The following is a 16,510-nucleotide window of genomic DNA, read 5'->3' as shown; positions in this document are numbered from 1 at the left end:
GACCATACCTTTAACTGAACCACATCAAATATTTTCACATTATCAACCACTCCCTCTTTGAATTTATGAAACATATTTTGTATTTTCAAAATATAATTCATTAATATAGTTTTCATATTTATCATTCTATATCTAAATTCATACACAATAAGGTAACTTGCGAGACAAAATTTTATATTTTGAACTCGAATTTTCTAAACAGTTTTCCTATCAGAGTCAAATTATTTCTCTTAATTAGATCTTCATAATAAGAAATAAATCATCAATTAAATATAAATTTATATAAATTTCACTGCTAAAAAATCATTAAATAAAAATTAATTTTAAAAATAAAAATAATTAATTATTATATTGACTGAATTAGATATTATTCTATAGACTAAAAAAATTAATATCTAAATTAATTTTTATTATTGATAAATAAGTTTCTAAATTAGTATCAAATTAGTTACGGACATTTTAACTACCAAGTTAAAAACTTTAGTAACTATTTAGATATTCATTTAAAACTATTTACTAATAATATAAACTAAATAATTGTTTTAGTCTCTGTAATGTTAACTAATTTATTTAATATAATAATGAATTATTTTTATTTTTAAAATCAATTTTTATTTAATAATTTTGTTGTAATATAAATTACTATTACAATGGCATAAACTAATCAAAGTTTGAGACCAACCAGAGCAAGCATAATGGTTGAAAAAAGAGCAAAGCCAAAAAATCACGTGATTGTTTTTATTTTAATCAACCATACAATATAACTATACTATGCATAAAAATGTTTTTAATGAACTTTGTTGATAAAAGAAAAAAATAGTAAGTGTTTTTAATTTTATTTTTTTTATAAAAAGCTTTGGCAAAATGTTTTTAATTTAATTTCAAGCATACAATATAACTATACTATGCATAAAAACGTTTTTAAACGAACTTTGTTGATAAAAGAAAAAAAAATAGTACTTTCTTTTAATATTTCATCTTTTATAACATATTTATTAGAAAATGGACATTAAATGAGTGTATAAGGTAAGGTATGTCAACTTGTATGTGAGATTACATATTTATGGATGACGATAACGTCTTGACAGTGGATGATCTATTAGGATAAACTTTAAATGACTTGATACCATATTAAGTAATAAACTTTAAATTTAACTCAATTTTATAAAATTAATATATAAAATAAAATTTTTCATCCACTTATATATTATAAAATATTTTTTATCGCTATTTAACGTGGTATTTCCAACAATGTTATGTTAAATTATTATATCTTATATCTAAATTATTACATATATATATATAAATAAAGATATTAGTTAAATAAGATTTTATTTTTTCAAGATTTACAAAAAAAGTAAAAAAAAAAGACAAAATGCATAAATTAAATGATGGAAGAAAACAAGAGAAAGAAATATAGTGTCTAAAATAAATTATTGAAATGAATAAATTATAAAAAAAAAATACCTGAACATAAATTATTGAAAGAATTGTATTAATGAGTTCCATGATTTAAGATTTATAGAATTATTTGCAAGTTTCAATTTTTATCTAAAAACTACAAGTTTCTCTTTCTCTCCTACCTAGAGTTATTATTTATTTGTCCCCTTCACATAAGAAGCATATACCTCCTATTTTCATCACAGACAAGATGTAAATCATCCACTTTTCTCATTTAACTCCTTTATTGCCCTTCTTATCATCTGCAACATCACCAAACAACAAATTTAAAATGAATTTCTCTTTTTCAAAATATCTTTTTATTGGAATAGTTAAGGTTGAAATATCATTATTTAACTAAGAGAAAAAATCATCTTATATTAAGCGAATGCAAACTTTATAGATTGTCTATGAGACTATATAATGAATTACTACTAAAATATTATTAAATAGAAATTAAATTTTAGAGAGACAAAAAATAATTAATTAATTATTATACCGACTAAATTATATACTATTTTAGAGATTAAAAAAAAATATTGGTATCTAAATTAGTTTTTATCATTGATAAATAGTTTATAGATTGATATCTAATTTTTTTAGTCTCTAAACTAGTATTTAATTTAGTCAATATAACAACTGATTTTTTTTTACTCTAAGATTATTTTTTATTTAATGATTTTTTTTATAGTTTGGTTCGATAGAAGGTGACCTGATTAATCCAATAAACTTCTACTAAAATACATTTTTTTTAATAAAAAGTTTTCATGTTAGACATCACTATGCAACTTGATATCTCAACAAAGCTGACATCTAAAGTAATAACAATCATCTGTCATCACATGAAAAAAAGAAAGAAAATACAAAAATATGGGGAGACTAGACCAAAACCCATATGTTAACAAAAACGATACATAGGTAGACTATACATATTCATAAAGAATTCTAAGAACATACTAGATGGAAGTCTATTATACCAATGAAATGATTCTATATGAATAAATCATAAATTAGCCAACTTATCAACACACGCTTGTTCAACTAAAATACCTTCAGAATGATTCTGATACATATTAAGAAATGAAGTTTAAATCTAATTCAACTTTATAAAATCGACTAATCATCTTCAACCTATGTTGTAAAGTTAAGTTAAATTTAAAATTTATTTCTTAATATTTTTCTTAAATAAAAAAAAAAGAAATTGAGTATACCATGGCATAAGGAGGATGAGTAGGGGTGTGAAAGGATTAGAAAATAAGACTTCTTCAACTTCTCTCTTACCAATTCATCTTTTGATTTTTCTTCTGCCATCTTCGTTACTCTGCTTCTGTTACTTCACAACTTTCTTATTTATAGAACTAAATATTCCAAAGAGGGAACAATTCAATTAAAAAAATTTTAGTATGCGATCTTATCAATAAATGTTTTCTTAAAATCTTTTATCTCTATATGAATCTTATCTTATATTATATCATTAAGTTATTTTCAGATTGTTACATTAAACAATATAATATTTTAATTTATTTTTTAAGTTTTATTATACCACCTCATTCCTAATATTTTATTGTTTTATATAAAATATTATTGTTATACTAAAAAAAATAATTAAATAAAAATCAATTTTATAGATAAAAATAATTAATTGTTATATTGACTAAATTAAATATATTTTAAAGATAAAAAATTATTGGTTTCTAAAGTAGTTTCTATTGATAAATAGTTTTTAAATTGGTATCTAATTATTTCGTTACTAAATTTAAAATCTAAATAATAGAAACTAATTTATAAACTAATAATTTTTTTAGTTTCTATATTTAATTTAGTCAATAATAATTAATTATTTTTATTCTCTAAAATTGGTTTTTATTGAATGATTTTTTTTATTGTTTTTATTGTTATTATATAAGATATTACAAGATTTCTACTTTAATAATATTTTTGTTTGAACTTGTTATTAACATCTCTTCTAAAAATATATAATTTAATATTATTTATAGGTCATGTTTTTTTTTTTTAATCTTTTTGGACTATTATCTTTCAATCTTTTTAATTGTCTTTTAATTTGAATTATAAATTAAATATTTTTTCTTGACTATAATAACTAGTTATGTAGTTTCTTATTTTACTTTTTTGTTTTTCCTCTAAGAGATAAATGCATATTAGAAAATATGTAAGGATATAATAATAATAATAATAATAATAATAATAATAAATACGTTCTTGAAATTAGAAACGACATATATATAAAAAGAAAGAAAGAAGTAGTAATTCAGAACCTTTTAAAAAATTAATTAATTTAGTAAATAATATTAAATTTGTTAATAATTTGAATTGCTATTTTAAAAATAGCCGAAGGAGATTTCGGTAACTACCCTTATTCTCATATCAAGAAAAATTCTTACATAATTAATCTTAATATTTATCATTTTTTTTTCTTTACGAAAGAACATGTTATTAATTAAAGATAAATAACTCTTCGGAAAAAAAGTCAAATAAATAGAAATGAATTTATGTAACTAACGTTATCAATAAATATTTTTCTATCTGTTATTAAATATTTTGTGTTTAATATTTAATATTTTCTTTAACTATTAATTAATTGTATTAACACTATTTTCTTATGAGATTCAAAAACACCATTACTAAAGACTAATACATGAGATCGAAGGCATGCTTTTCCTTCTTTTATTTCTTCACTATATCATTTTTTTAATCTATATTATATATCACAAAAGTAAAAAAAAAATAAAAAATACTTTGATAAGTTTTTAAAAGTCTTATATGGAAATCCAATTCGTAAGTCAAATTTTCTTTTTTAAAATTTATATTCTGAAATTTGTAACCACATGGTAAAAGATATTAATATTTGATGTTTTTTTTAATGTTTAGGATTTAGAGTTTAAGGTTATTTTAATTTGTTTGAAATTCTTTTTTACTATAACATACTTCATAATTTATTTTCGTGTTCAAATTTTTTCTTAGATTTGATATTCAATAACTTATTTGTTTGATTGATCGATGATTATGATTTTAATGAGTTTTCTTGATGTTTTGTATTTATCGATCATAAACAAATAGTTTGAGTTAGTTAATAAACTTTATAATTTAATTTGATTATATCGTTAAGTAAGTTCCAAAATTTACTGAATTTGGATATTTTCTTGAATGTGTTATTGTTATATATTGGTAATTTTATTTTACATGATTTTATCATTTTTTAGAAAAAAAATTATATATAATTTTAGATTATTCACTATTATGATATTCCTCTAACTATTTGTTAAGTAGTATGACTTTTAGATAAAAAGATAAGGATTTGGGATAAAATTTTACACAAATTTTGGAGTAGATGTTAAATGTTTTTATAATAAGTGTGATTAGATAATATATATAAAAAATTGTAAGTTTTGTTCCAAGTGAACTTTTTAAGGAAGAGTTCCAACCAAATAAATATCAATAACCAATAAATTCACCTATAAAACATTCTCTAACATTCAAATCATTTAAAATTTGAAGTAGTAATAAATTATAATAATTCAAATCATTTTGAAACTTGAAGAGATAATAATAATAATAAATGAATAAATAAATAAGTATAAGATTAAATGAATACTTCATTTAATATTAACATAAATTTATAAACTTTCAAAACCCACAATAAAAAATAAAAAATATATTAAATTATTAATAAATACTTAATTATCAACTTTCAAAATCTCATATAGTTCTGACAATATTGAGTATGTAGAATAATTATATCTAATTATATAATTAATGAAATTAAATTCCTACCCCTTTGAATATGCAGACAAACCAAATATATTAATGCAGAAAAGAATAATTTGACACATTTTAATTAATTATTATTGTGTAGAATTTGTGGCAACATCAATGCTTTTTGTCAGAATCCAGAATCATTAGATTGGTTGTGGGGTCCACCCCACACTACTACACATGTCTTCTCAAATTCATAAACTTCATCAAATTCCAACTAATAAAATCAGAAAAATAATGCACACTTTCACCAATTAATTATGTATTTTCAAAAAAAAATTGTGATGTGTAGTTAATAAAATTTAAATAATAAAACTCAGAACATTTAATTAAAAATTGAAGGAGACTTTAATTTTTCTTTGCTTATTTATTCCTATATATTCACAACTTTTTTTAATGTTAGAATAACTCACTGTCTCAAATAATTTTATAAGAGTCAAGAAAATAATCATTGCACAAATATTTTTTTTAATTATAAATAAATTTTTGTTGATAAATTGCCTTTAACAATTCTATCTCTAAAAAATAATTCAAATAGTATATAAATTTTCAAATCTAACAATTTTTTTCACACATTCTTACTGTTTTTACTCTTACAGCCACAATCAAACTATTTAGAATAAACTAATTCAATTGTATAATTACAATATTAATTAATAAAAAATATTTATTTTTGCAAATTTATTTTTATACATACTTTTTCATATTTTAATATAATTTTAATAATCATTTTTTTATTTATTTTACCTATTGGTATAATAAATATTATTGTTTGTTGTATCTAGTCCAAAATTATTGTAACAAATTTATCCATTATTTTAATAAATAACAAACAAATCTACAATGTTGGAAATTTATTTGATAAGTGACAATGATTCATTTAAATAGTTTTATTGTTATAATTTTAAAAAATCTAAAATTTGAATTAAGGATAAAAATCAATTTCAACAACGAATTGAAAAACAATACACAAACTCTTGTTATTTAATATTTTTAATAATAATAATATAATAATAAGAATAAATGAATGAAGTTTTTTATTTTGACTTGTTATGAGAACAAAATGAGTTTGTCCATGCATAATTTCTCAAGAATTTTGTCACATGCAATGGGACAAATGTGTGCACGTGCTTCTCACATGCAAAACACAAACACTATCCATAATAGCTATGGACATGGAATAATGCATACTATTCTTATTCTCCCATGTTTCACCAGATTTTGAGCTATAAAAAACTACCATACAATGCAAGCTTTTCTGCATCAGCATTCACATTCAACACTGCAGAGAACCAAAAAGCTTTTGCATTAAGCAGAGAGAGTGATCCAATGCAAGAACATTGGAGAAGAAGATAAAAAGAAGAACATATTCAAAAGGTTTGTTGATTGATCTGAAAACCCTTTTGCGTGATTTGGTTCTCTATTGTTTGTTTTATTCACATTAAACTAAAGAAAGTGCAGATAAGAATGCACAATAATGACTCTGCTTCACAAAACTAACCTAGCTAGCTTCACATATATACATCTGTGTCTGACTCGGATCCATGTCACATGTGATCACGTTTCTTCATAAGGAAGGTTATGAAATTTTAACCTATTAGGGTCCTACCCACGTTAAGTTTTTCTGCATTTCTTATTTCTGAGTTTTGTTTGACCAACTGGGACAAAGTTAGGCTGAGATAACCAATCTGAAGCCTCAGAATATATCTCTTTCTGCATGTGCTATCTTCTGGGAGAGGTTTTGTTTTGATCTTTCTTTCTTTTGTGATTTGATTTGTGTTTTCTGATTCTGGGTCGTTGAGTTTTTTTTTTTTTGCTATAAGTTGATTAATATATTATTGGTTGGAAAAATGACAGAAAGTGCTGTGAAGATTGAAGGGAGATGAAGAACTCTGGTATGGAAAGTGGTATGTTCATTGACAGTGATGAAGATATGGAGAAGGATCTGCATAAAGATGAGAATGATGGAAACGATTCGGATTATTCGAATTATTCCAATGAAAACAATTCAATGAGGAAACCCAGCAGCTACAGCATGGCATGGCCTCAAAGTTACAGGTTAGCTTCACCTGTGTGTGCTCACTGTGTTTTGATCTGCCATGAATGAGTGTGTTTCAGGCTATTCATTTGACTTTTCTTTTTTAATTTCTCATTTCTTAAGGCCAAAACAAGGCTTTTCTTTCAAGGAATATTGACTAATTAATGGTTGGAAAAAGAAGAAAAGTAAGATGTTGGAATGAAAATTCAGAATGTCTATGCTTCTCACTGGTGTTTATTAGCTCTAGAGTGAAAAAAAAAAACAGTTACTGAAAATAGTTATGGCATTACATTATTCTAAGAAAAAAAAAAGTGAGAGATAATTAAGATAGATGAAAAATGAAAAAAATAATGGAAGAAAACAAATGAGTAACTAATATAGCAAAAAAGATTTGTTTTTGGTTTTGAGAAAAATAAAAAAGTAGTATAAAAGTATAGAAAATAATAAAACCCCTTGTCATCCAATTAAACATATCACAATAGATTTTTGATAATCAATTATAGTTTTTTTGACATTGATTATGTGTTTCACAAAATGTTTGTGGTAATTGACTATATATCAGCCAAATTAATCTTTTATTGTGTTTAAAAGTGAATATTTACAGAGAAATGAAAGCTGTGTAACCCTTTTTTATTATTTCTTTTCCCCTAAAATTTTCTCTTTATCAAACAAAGTGTTTTTAAAAGACTAGAAAACACTTATTCTTTTTGGCCAATTGCTGATGGGTGTATGCACTATGAGTCTCTCCATATATCATTATCCTTGGCAAAAGTGCAAGCACACACACCTTATTAGAAATAGATTGCTTCAATTTTCTACCCTTAAAAAATAATAACTTCTGTAACAAAAGCCCTTTTGGTATACCAAGGAGAGACAAAACTTAAAACATTGTTTTGAACAAATCAGTTTTGTGTTAATCATTTTACTTTCAGAAGTAATAAAAAGTGATTACAGAATCAGACTTTTGTTCATCACCCTTGCTGGTTGAATATCTGTTTCTTCATCTCTCATTTTAGCATTTTGCTTAATGAATCTGAAATGCTTCAAGTTGAAGTACTTATTTTGATGCAATTAATAATGTTTCAGGCAATCCATTGATCTATATGGTAGTGTACCATCACCAAATATTGGATTTCTGGGGACCACATCACTATCAAGATTAGGAAGTTCTTTTATTTCTTCATCTTTGACAAGGAGGCAAACTCTTGAAATACTTCAACAAGAGAAAAAACCACTCTTGCAACCCACAGAAGAGGAGAAAGTGCATCATACCTTGCTTCCTTCACAAGTATCTAGAAAGTCTTCCATTAGGAAAGACCCTTCCAAGGTTTCTCATGAAGTTCACATACCAGGCCAATGCACTTTTGGACAAGCTGTGCTTAATGGTAACTATACTGATAACTGCTTCTTCAATGCAAAATATTAAAAAAAATGAAAGCAATTATGGTGAAGCCATATTAAGTGAAGACACTGCCCATGATTTCATTCCTTCATACAAAGACTTAGGAAACCTTGACACTCTGTTTGTTCTGTTTTAACTACACGTTTATAGATGTGAGTATATTATTATTTAGTTTCAAGATGTTGCATTTCTCTGAAACTAAATCTGAGAGACAAAAACTATACTGCACTACTCTGCATATTATGCTTATGTTTTCTAAGGTTTGGCTTGTACTCAATATAGCTTGTAGATAACAAAAATTGTAGATGTAGCTTGTAGATATAACAAAATTGTTGAATTAAAATATTTGGCTTTTAAAATTTTGCTAGAATGTGTACTCTTGAAAAGAATTAGTCCAAGTGTTGGCTTAATTGTTCTGGATTTTGCAGGCATAAATGCCCTTTGTGGAATAGGAATCCTTTCAACAGCTTATGCAGTTAAAGAAGGTGGATGGGTTAGTCTTTCTATATTGTTATTGTATGCACTTTTTTCCTTCTATACTGGTTTGCTTCTGCGTTACTGCTTGGATAGTGCACCTGGTCTTGAGACATACCCTGACATTGGCCAAGCAGCTTTTGGAACTACTGGACGTATCATAATTTCTGTGAGTTTTAAATTTTTTTCATCAATGGTTAATTTCAAAGCATTAATTAGTCTCTAATCTCCAGCCACTGCTTTTTAATCTATATTTTTTGCATGCAGATAATATTGTACATGGAACTATATGTAAGTACTTCCTTCACTCTTTCTTGCTTTTGAAATCTCAGTTGTTATTTGTCATGTCAAGAAAATATGGATTATATAAAGCTAAAGAAAATCTTATTTGAACAAATTCTCACTTTGATTTCTGAACTATTTAGGTGTTTACATTTGGACCCTTAAAATGATTCAAAAGATGAATCATTATAACCTTTCTGTAGTTAAACAAGCTTATCCTTGCTTATATATCCATTAGTAACTTTTCATCACCAACTTGAATCACAACAAAATCTCAAAATTGAAAAGACATTAATGATACTTCCTCCTTTACTTTTCCAAACAGAAAGGCATAAATGTTTACATGTAACTTAAAACTTCTGGTTTGATTTGATTTTTCTCCCTTCTCTAATTAAGATTTTGATGAGAATATCTTAATCAATTGAATGTTTATTAATTTTATGTAGGCTTGTTGCATTGAGTACATAATCGTAGAGAGTGACAACTTATCTACATTATTTCCAAATGCACACATTAGTTTGGGTGGAATTGAAGTGAATGCACACATTTTGTTTGCAATATTGACAGCAGTGGCTCTTCTTCCTACTGTTTGGCTTCGTGATCTACGTATTCTCAGTTACGTCTCAGGTACAAGCTTTATCCTTTCTCTTTCTTTCCTTTTCTTTTGCAAGCAAATGTTAACAAAAGTGCTTTTATAAACAATGTCAGCACATATATTCAAGTACCAACATTAATCAATCATTTTAAGTACCCTTATTGAAAGTGGTTTTAGTGAACTTATGATGTAAATTGTCACATGAAATGTTTAGAAATGAAAATTTGGAAGCACCATTGTAACCCTTTAAGATGTTGTTGCAGCTTGTGGAGTTATTGCAACGTTTCTAGTGGTTATATGCTTGATCTGGGTTTGCTTCGTAGACAAAGCTGCTATTGATTATACCAAAGGAACAACAACCACATCAACATTCAATCTTGCAACATTTCCTGTTGCAATTGGTCTCTATGGTTACTGCTACGCAGGACATGCTGTGTTTCCAAACCTCTACACTGCCATGGGAAATCGGAATCAATTTCCTGGAGTGCTCTTAGTATGGTAAACAAATAAAAAACTTCTACATTAGTTATTCACACTCTTAGCTAGAGAAATTCTCTCTTATAAACATTGAGAAGTTAAAGGTCAAAATCAAAGCTAACTTAAACCAACCATACCATCTAATTCTTAGGCTATTCAATCCCTTAATTCTGTATAAGAATGCTAGTTTTTGGTAAGTGAAGCACATGTATGCAAAAAAGAAGAAGTGTTGGTTAACAACATTTTGCTAACAAGTAATCCATAATATATATAGATAGATAGATATCGATAGATATATGTATGTCTCTGTATGAAATGGCTAACTTAAGAGTCTTTTTAATGCAATAGTTCATATGTTACAAAGGGATTCTCTTTGGTTAATACACAAAAGAGAGATGTAAATCTCCACAAAATAAGTACCAACACTCCTTTTCACTTAACCACTGACCATACGACTAACTCTTCCACAAAAATAAGATTTATCACTAATTTCAAACTAACAAGACAGAGCAAACAGAAAATAAGATCTTAAAGTATCTAGAAAAGTCTCAATTTCTAAAAAAAACAAATTTTGTAGAATTTATGTTTAAGTGTTTGTCTAATTCAATGTGCAATTATTTTTCCATGCAGTTTTGTTATTTGTACAACTATGTATTGTGCAGTAGCTGTTATGGGTTACTCAGCATTTGGAGAAGCAACACTCTCTCAATTCACTCTTAACTTGCCCCAACACTTAGTAGCTGCCAAGATAGCTGTGTGGACTACGGTATGCTCATTCTAGATTCTGACCTTCTTCCATGTTTCATTTTATATATATATATATATATATATATTTCACCATATTATTGATATTCTATCAGTCAGATAAAATTGCTAATCTTAGTATAATGTGATTTTATTTTGCAGGTGGTTAATCCTTTTACCAAATATCCTTCATATGTGCCATATAAATAAATACATTTGTTCTTGCTTACCAAAATAGTGTGCTCAGCAACTAATATAAGTTCTTAACAGCAATTGGATGTTTAAATATAAATATTTCTCAAGTTTAGAAGATAATAATTTTCATTACATACATATGATATATACATACATTGATTGGATAATTTTGGAAACAAATCATTGCCCTTTTATTCTTGAAAAAAGAGGTAAGATAGAATCAATTTATTTCAATCTATGTACCTACACTGTGAAGATAAAGATAAATGTTTTTCTTAATTAGCACCACATATGCATTGAGTCTATCTCCAGTAGCAATGTGTCTAGAGGAGTTGATACCACCAAACAATCCCAACTTCAACATATATTCGAAGCTCATTAGAACAGCTCTAGTAATTTCTACACTGCTTGTTGGTCTTTCAGTTCCCTTTTTTGGTAAGCTATTATTCTTCCTTCCTTATACTTTTATCAGTTTTAGAGCCAAGTGTAACAACATTTTGTCAATTAACTCAAGAACTAGTACATAAATCAAACAGATATGAAGGAAATATGGTAAGGATTGATTTTATGTAAATTTATTGAACCAAGGGTTCTATCCCTGATCCTTTTTTATGGTCAGTTACTATCCAGTTACAAAATTTATTAGCCTTGTGGAAGTTGAAGACATGGAAGAAAATAAATGAAAAGTAATCAAAAGTGCAGGAAAAGAGTCTTGATTCCAAATGAAAAGTTATATTTGATTGAAAAGAATCCTTTTTATCATTGAAGAATGAGGCAAAGAATTGCCAAATACTATGGTTCTCATTATGAGACCCTGATTTGTTCCACTTATGTTTATAAAAAAAGAAAGGAAATGAATAGTAAAGAGTGCTCATTCTGAACATTAAAACATAACAGAATTGGTCCTAATTAATCTTCGGAATGGAATGTAGAAGGAGAGAGATTCTCAAACCGAAGTATGAAATGGATTCAATGACTTCAAAATAGTTGAAGAAGGAACCATATTAGTTAAAATCTCATGTACTACTAGCCAAATTATTTTACTATTGCCTAGTTGGATTATGTTTTACTATGAACTGCATATACTTTTGTTGCAGGTTTGGTGATGTCATTAACTGGATCTTTACTCACTATGTTTGTTGTAAGTGCCCTCAAGTTCTTCTCTTTTCTCTCCAAGAGGTACTGCTAGCCATAACATTCATTTTAATATGTTCAACCTTTTTATGCAGTCATTGATTCTTCCTGCTGCTTGTTTTCTAAGCATAAGGGGTCGCAGAACCTCACGCTTTCAGGTATGATGATTACCTCTTCATAATAGTAATGCTAAATGAAAACAGAAATACAATCACATTTTTGTTATTTAATGAGAATAGCTTTCCTCAGCCAAATGGCTAGAATACAAACAAAACATCCTTGTAGTGTTATACTATAGACATTTAGTTTGTATATGTTGGCAATTGAGATTGTTTTTAGATGTTATATTAAAGTATTTAATGTTTTTCTAATGTTCTATTTTGCTTTTAAGTTTGGTTAAAGTTTTCTTATGTTCAGAAAAAGAGTTGTAGGTGTAGATTCATGATGTCTTCTTTTAATTTGGTCATAGTTTGTTGTCTGTTATGTTCAATTGAGAGTTTCATAATTTTTCCATTTAAACTTCTGATATAAAATTACAAAGTATACTAAATCTGAGGAATATTATATATCAAGAAATCAGTTTTTCTCATTTCTTCTACCTCTTTTATGTTCAATTCTGTTTTTTAACAATAGAGATGAATGGCAAAACTTTTCCATGAACTACTCAAAGTGGGAGCATTTATCGTCTCATCATATTTATGTGAACTGCTCAAGGATTTTCAAATAGAAGATGTTGATTCAATAAAACCTAATTGGAAAATAAAGAAATGAAAAGGGAAATTTGAATTGTAATATGCTGTGTTGATATCAGTACAACTTTGATTATGTAGCAATGCTAGACCATGAGATATTTTTGTTACATGACCAAATCTTTTAAAACTTTTTTCGCTTGTTGTCTATTTATGATTACCTCTAATGTGACTCAACTTTTCCTCCTTATTCTACAGGTAGTACTTTGTGTTACAATTATTCTAGTAGGTCTTGCATCATGCTGTTTTGGATCATACTCAGCCCTCTCTGAGATCATGGAGAAATTGTTTGGATAAAGTTTTGAAGCATAAATCCTAAACAATGAGACATGTAGCAACCAAGGTCTAGTGCACTTGTTATTCTACATCCTTTTTTTTTATTTCTCGCCCCAAATGTCCAGTCATTTTTCATTAGAAGATGATTTCACATTTTGATGTTGTAATTGTGGTTAATTATTCTGGTTTTGCTTCCACACTGTAAAAGGAAATTTTGCTCATGTTTGTTGTATGGACATAGTGAATCACAGTGGAAGATTCAAATGGTCAAAGGCTGGTTTAGACTGCATTTTTCTCCACAGATAGTGTTAATGTTCTGAAGTCAAGTCCTCTTATATTGTTTAGAATGTATTTGAAGTATTGTCTACTTTAAAACTATTTTATCCTTAAAAAACGTGAGTGGATTAAGAGAAAAAAAAAGTATATATAAACTCCTTTTGACATCTAGTTATAAACAATGTAGAACCTTTTTGGATTACCCAAAAAGAAAAAAAGATAATGAAATTTCATACTCTATCTTTTTAAGCTCTTAACTACCATTTTAGTTTATATATTGAGTATGATATGATTTTTACTAGCTATGGTTATATAATTACACGATTCAATATAAAATATGTTATGCTCTAACAAATTTATATTCACGTACTAATACTTCGTGATATGGGGTTGGCCTGATCAATGAACAATGGTTGAGAATAACTGGACTCAAAGGAATCTTTATCAGAAGGTTAAAGGAGATGGTGGATAATTTGCCATAAGGGTAAGAAGACTAGAGAGTAATGCAACATTTTGATTTTTTTCTTTGTTCTTTGAGACTACATAACCGACACATTTTGACTTTGAAGAACGATAAGAACATTAAATTAAAATTTTATTATGGATGGGGACTACAACAGAGTCATTTATTCTTCTAAACAGATTGAACTCAAGGACAAGACATTGTACAACATGGAATCATGGGATGTGATTCTTATGAAGTAAAAGTAATACTATTCGGCAATGGTGCTACATATCAGTATGCATGTAACAATAGGTTACACAATGAGGATTCTAGAAAAATAGGTGGATGGTGAAAATCACAAGTTATTTGTTGTTGATTCCTATTGGCTGGTCACTGCAGCTCCAGGTTTTTCAGCCTGCAAATAAGAGTTTCAAGAATTAACCACAAAAATTGAGTTCATAAGGCAAGTTAAAAGGGAAATATTTGCAGGGTTGATAGATATATGACTAACTATTGCAACAATAACTTGTGAACTTTTGGGAGAACCATGAACATGTAGAAGAGCTTTAAGTACATCTAAAGATATTGGATTTAAAGAGAATTGAAGATTGCACTTGTTTAAGTAGCTGCATGCCTATGGGAATTCAAATATATACACTGCATAAATGATGTTGAAAAATGTTGTACCTTTTCTCCTCTTCCTCAGACTCAACAGTTTTCTTGTACTTTGGGAATGGAACTTGGCCTGATTCAATTTGAGTAATGTCTTGGAGGAGGAGCTCATAGTGCCTTTTGACTTCATCAGGGGTTTTCCCACCAACAGCAAGGGCAACATTGTTCCAACGGTCAGGGGTGTCCTTGTCATAAACTGCTAGAGCCCTTTCAAAGGCCTTGTTGTCCTTAGCACTCCATGATCCTGTAGCTGACATTGAGCTTGATGCCATTTCTGATAGTTAGTTAAGGTAACTAGATATATAGATATTCAAATGTGGTGGAATTTAGTGAACTACTGGTATATGGTAGTGCTCAAGTTCAACAGAGAGATGGCATTAACTAAGAAAGGTTGAAGAGTCTTGATGATATGTGCAGAAAGGAAGCACTATGCATGCTCCTTTTATATGCAGAAATGGAGGGTGTGACCATGCAAGGTGCAAGTTGTCTTCTCTTGCAACTTTGCCAAAACAAAGCAGAATTTGAATGATTTGTTTCATCAGGAACCACAGAATAGATCAGGACCAAGAAGTTGAAGAGTAATATGAGAGAATAAGTATCTTCAAAGGTTTAAACTGTCTTTCTGAATCATGGTTGAGGACATTGCAGCTGCTGCTATTGTGAAATTATTCTATTTGTGCACCACAGAAAACTATGATTGATAATTTTGCAATTACACTAATTATTGGTATTTCTTTTGCAATTGTGCATGTCACTATGATGTTTAAGTAAATGAAAGTATATTATGTAGGACTTGAAAAAAACAACAAAGTTGTCACACAATAGAAGAACATTCCATTGAAATAAGCTTAACATTGCTATTTTAGTTTGATTTTGGTAATCATTAGCTATAGATAGTTGTTTACTTGATTTTTTAAATGTTATTGTTTATCAAGTAAAAAAATTAATAAATAAGAGTATTCAAAATATTCCAACCCTATTACAAATTAAATAAAAAAAACACATATCTGATATTATCCCAGCATATTGTTTCTTTCAATAATATTATCAAACATATTGTAGTCATTTTTTAAAATATGTGTATAATCTTGAAAAACAAACTTTGAAGTAAAACAACTTTCATATACAGCAATTAAAACTCTTAGTCAAGATATAAAAAGCAAATAACAAATAAAGTTGAAAAAAACCAAAGAGGAAGATATGAGAAAGTCACCTTATATTGTTGTCCAAAAATAAGTGCAATGAAGATAGTCAAAATTCTCAGAAAAACTTATTTCATTTCATTTCAAATATCATATTTAGATGATCGAAGCCCTTATTTATAGATGAAAGACTTTGATCAACCTTGCTTCACTTCAGTTAATGTTTCATTAGAAAATATTTTTTAATTTAATTTAATTTAATGAGTTGGTAAAGTAATTTTCACTATAAAGTAATGGATAATACTATTTACCATGGTTGAAAATTTTGTCTAGGACTAATTAGAATTTATAAAATGAAACTACAACAAACATTTTTTTAAATTGGTTAAAAAAAT

The 16,510-nt window shown here is 27.2% G+C and overlaps 2 protein-coding genes across 4 annotated transcripts; one reads left to right on the top strand and one right to left on the bottom strand.

Moving 5' to 3' along the window:
• Positions 1 to 6,401: 6,401 nt before the first annotated feature.
• Positions 6,402 to 13,869, top strand: LOC137830458 (amino acid transporter AVT1C). Of its 2 annotated transcripts, none has more exons than XM_068637814.2 (13): positions 6,402 to 6,591; positions 7,072 to 7,272; positions 8,339 to 8,637; positions 9,083 to 9,297; positions 9,396 to 9,419; positions 9,857 to 10,037; positions 10,269 to 10,503; positions 11,113 to 11,248; positions 11,389 to 11,412; positions 11,715 to 11,856; positions 12,519 to 12,562; positions 12,651 to 12,713; positions 13,503 to 13,869. In XM_068637814.2, exons 2-13 carry the CDS (start codon positions 7,097 to 7,099, stop codon positions 13,599 to 13,601), a joined length of 1,638 nt encoding a protein of 545 aa, XP_068493915.1. In that variant the 5' UTR covers positions 6,402 to 6,591; positions 7,072 to 7,096; the 3' UTR covers positions 13,602 to 13,869. The 2 variants fall into 2 exon arrangements, with proteins under 2 accessions (XP_068493915.1, XP_068493916.1); XM_068637815.2 differs by lacking the exon at positions 6,402 to 6,591 and adding an exon at positions 6,707 to 6,952.
• Positions 13,870 to 14,432: 563 nt separating this feature from the next.
• Positions 14,433 to 16,287, bottom strand: LOC137830460 (protein RADIALIS-like 2). 2 transcript variants are annotated; one of them, XM_068637817.2, is made up of 3 exons: positions 16,187 to 16,287; positions 14,989 to 15,234; positions 14,433 to 14,716 (listed from the first exon to the last, which is right to left on the bottom strand). In XM_068637817.2, exons 2-3 carry the CDS (start codon positions 15,228 to 15,230, stop codon positions 14,692 to 14,694), a joined length of 267 nt encoding a protein of 88 aa, XP_068493918.1. In that variant the 5' UTR covers positions 15,231 to 15,234; positions 16,187 to 16,287; the 3' UTR covers positions 14,433 to 14,691. The 2 variants fall into 2 exon arrangements, with proteins under 2 accessions (XP_068493918.1, XP_068493917.1); XM_068637816.2 differs by lacking the exon at positions 16,187 to 16,287 and having other exon boundaries at positions 14,464 to 14,716; positions 14,989 to 15,369.
• Positions 16,288 to 16,510: the final 223 nt, after the last annotated feature.

This window comes from Phaseolus vulgaris, chromosome 7 (assembly GCF_051622355.1).
Source record: "Phaseolus vulgaris cultivar YP4 chromosome 7, ASM5162235v1, whole genome shotgun sequence".
NCBI classification, from domain to species: Eukaryota; Viridiplantae; Streptophyta; class Magnoliopsida; order Fabales; family Fabaceae; genus Phaseolus; species Phaseolus vulgaris.
Note: the sequence above shows the minus strand (reverse complement) of the source record. Positions and strands in the feature narration are given on the sequence as shown.

Bases quoted from the DNA above. Each gene is read 5' to 3' on its own strand.
- LOC137830458 (XM_068637814.2), top strand. From the start codon at position 7,097: ATGAAGAACTCTGGTATGGAAAGTGGTATGTTCATTGACAGTGATGAA. The intron at 7,273-8,338 runs GTTAGCTTCACC...ATAATGTTTCAG, and splicing joins GCATGGCCTCAAAGTTACAG to GCAATCCATTGATCTATATG. The intron at 12,714-13,502 runs GTATGATGATTA...CTTATTCTACAG, and splicing joins GCAGAACCTCACGCTTTCAG to GTAGTACTTTGTGTTACAAT.
- LOC137830460 (XM_068637816.2), bottom strand. From the start codon at position 15,245: ATGGCATCAAGCTCAATGTCAGCTACAGGATCATGGAGTGCTAAGGAC. The intron at 14,717-14,988 runs GTACAACATTTT...TCTTATTTGCAG, and splicing joins TCTGAGGAAGAGGAGAAAAG to GCTGAAAAACCTGGAGCTGC.